Raw genomic sequence first — 698 nt, forward strand, 5'->3', positions numbered from 1 at the left:
TGATCGAACCTGGTCCCATGAGGTGAGAGAACCGGTTGGGAGAGATTGCAACCTGCGAGAAGCTTTCCCTTCAAGAGAGAATGGGAACAACGTGCATTTGACATAATCTGGTGGCACTCCGTTAGAGCGAGAGAAATTGCAGATCCTCTCAAAGGCCTCTATGTGCTCCATTGGAATGTCTGAAGTGAGCCCGCTGAACGTGCTCTTCTGTACCAGACCTATCAGTGCAGGTTTGATCTCATAATCTTGTCGAGTACAAGGTGGAGGGTTGATGGGGGAGCGGTTAGTCGAGAAGTTCCGCGGAAGGTTTCGCTCCCCAATAAGAGCACCACGCTCTTCTCGCGCGGCGTTCGCGGCTGCTTGTTCCTGAGCAGCTTGTTGCTGATTTTGGATGGTCTGCTGCATCTGCAACATCTGCTGTTGCTGAGTCAGCATTTGTTGTTGAATGAGTGCCAATGCAGCAGTGAGGTCATTCATATTTCCGTGATCACCCATGTTGGTGTCGGTTGTTCTTGGATGTTGACGGTTCTGTCTTTCTAATCTTGCGAGTTCGTCGTTGGTCAGTTGATGTAGTGGTCCTTGTGCGTTTCTCCGAGTATGTCTACTGGTCATACACTTGGATCATCTGTTCCAACAAAGAAATAAAGCAAGTTAGATATCTCAGACTAAATATTACACCGAAATATAAAGGTAAAAGC

The 698-nt window shown here is 47.9% G+C and overlaps 1 protein-coding gene across 1 annotated transcript in view; it reads right to left on the minus strand.

Moving 5' to 3' along the window:
- The window catches only part of LOC106324096, a 2,329-nt gene extending 1,834 nt beyond the window's left edge, over window positions 1-495 (minus strand). The window contains exon 1 of the mRNA XM_013762116.1: window positions 10-495. Within this exon, the coding sequence (XP_013617570.1) occupies window positions 10-495 (486 nt within the window). The remainder of the gene's footprint in view (window positions 1-9) is intronic.
- Window positions 496-698: the final 203 nt, after the last annotated feature.

This window comes from Brassica oleracea, chromosome C2, assembly GCF_000695525.1.
Source record: "Brassica oleracea var. oleracea cultivar TO1000 chromosome C2, BOL, whole genome shotgun sequence".
Lineage (NCBI taxonomy): Eukaryota > Viridiplantae > Streptophyta > Magnoliopsida > Brassicales > Brassicaceae > Brassica > Brassica oleracea.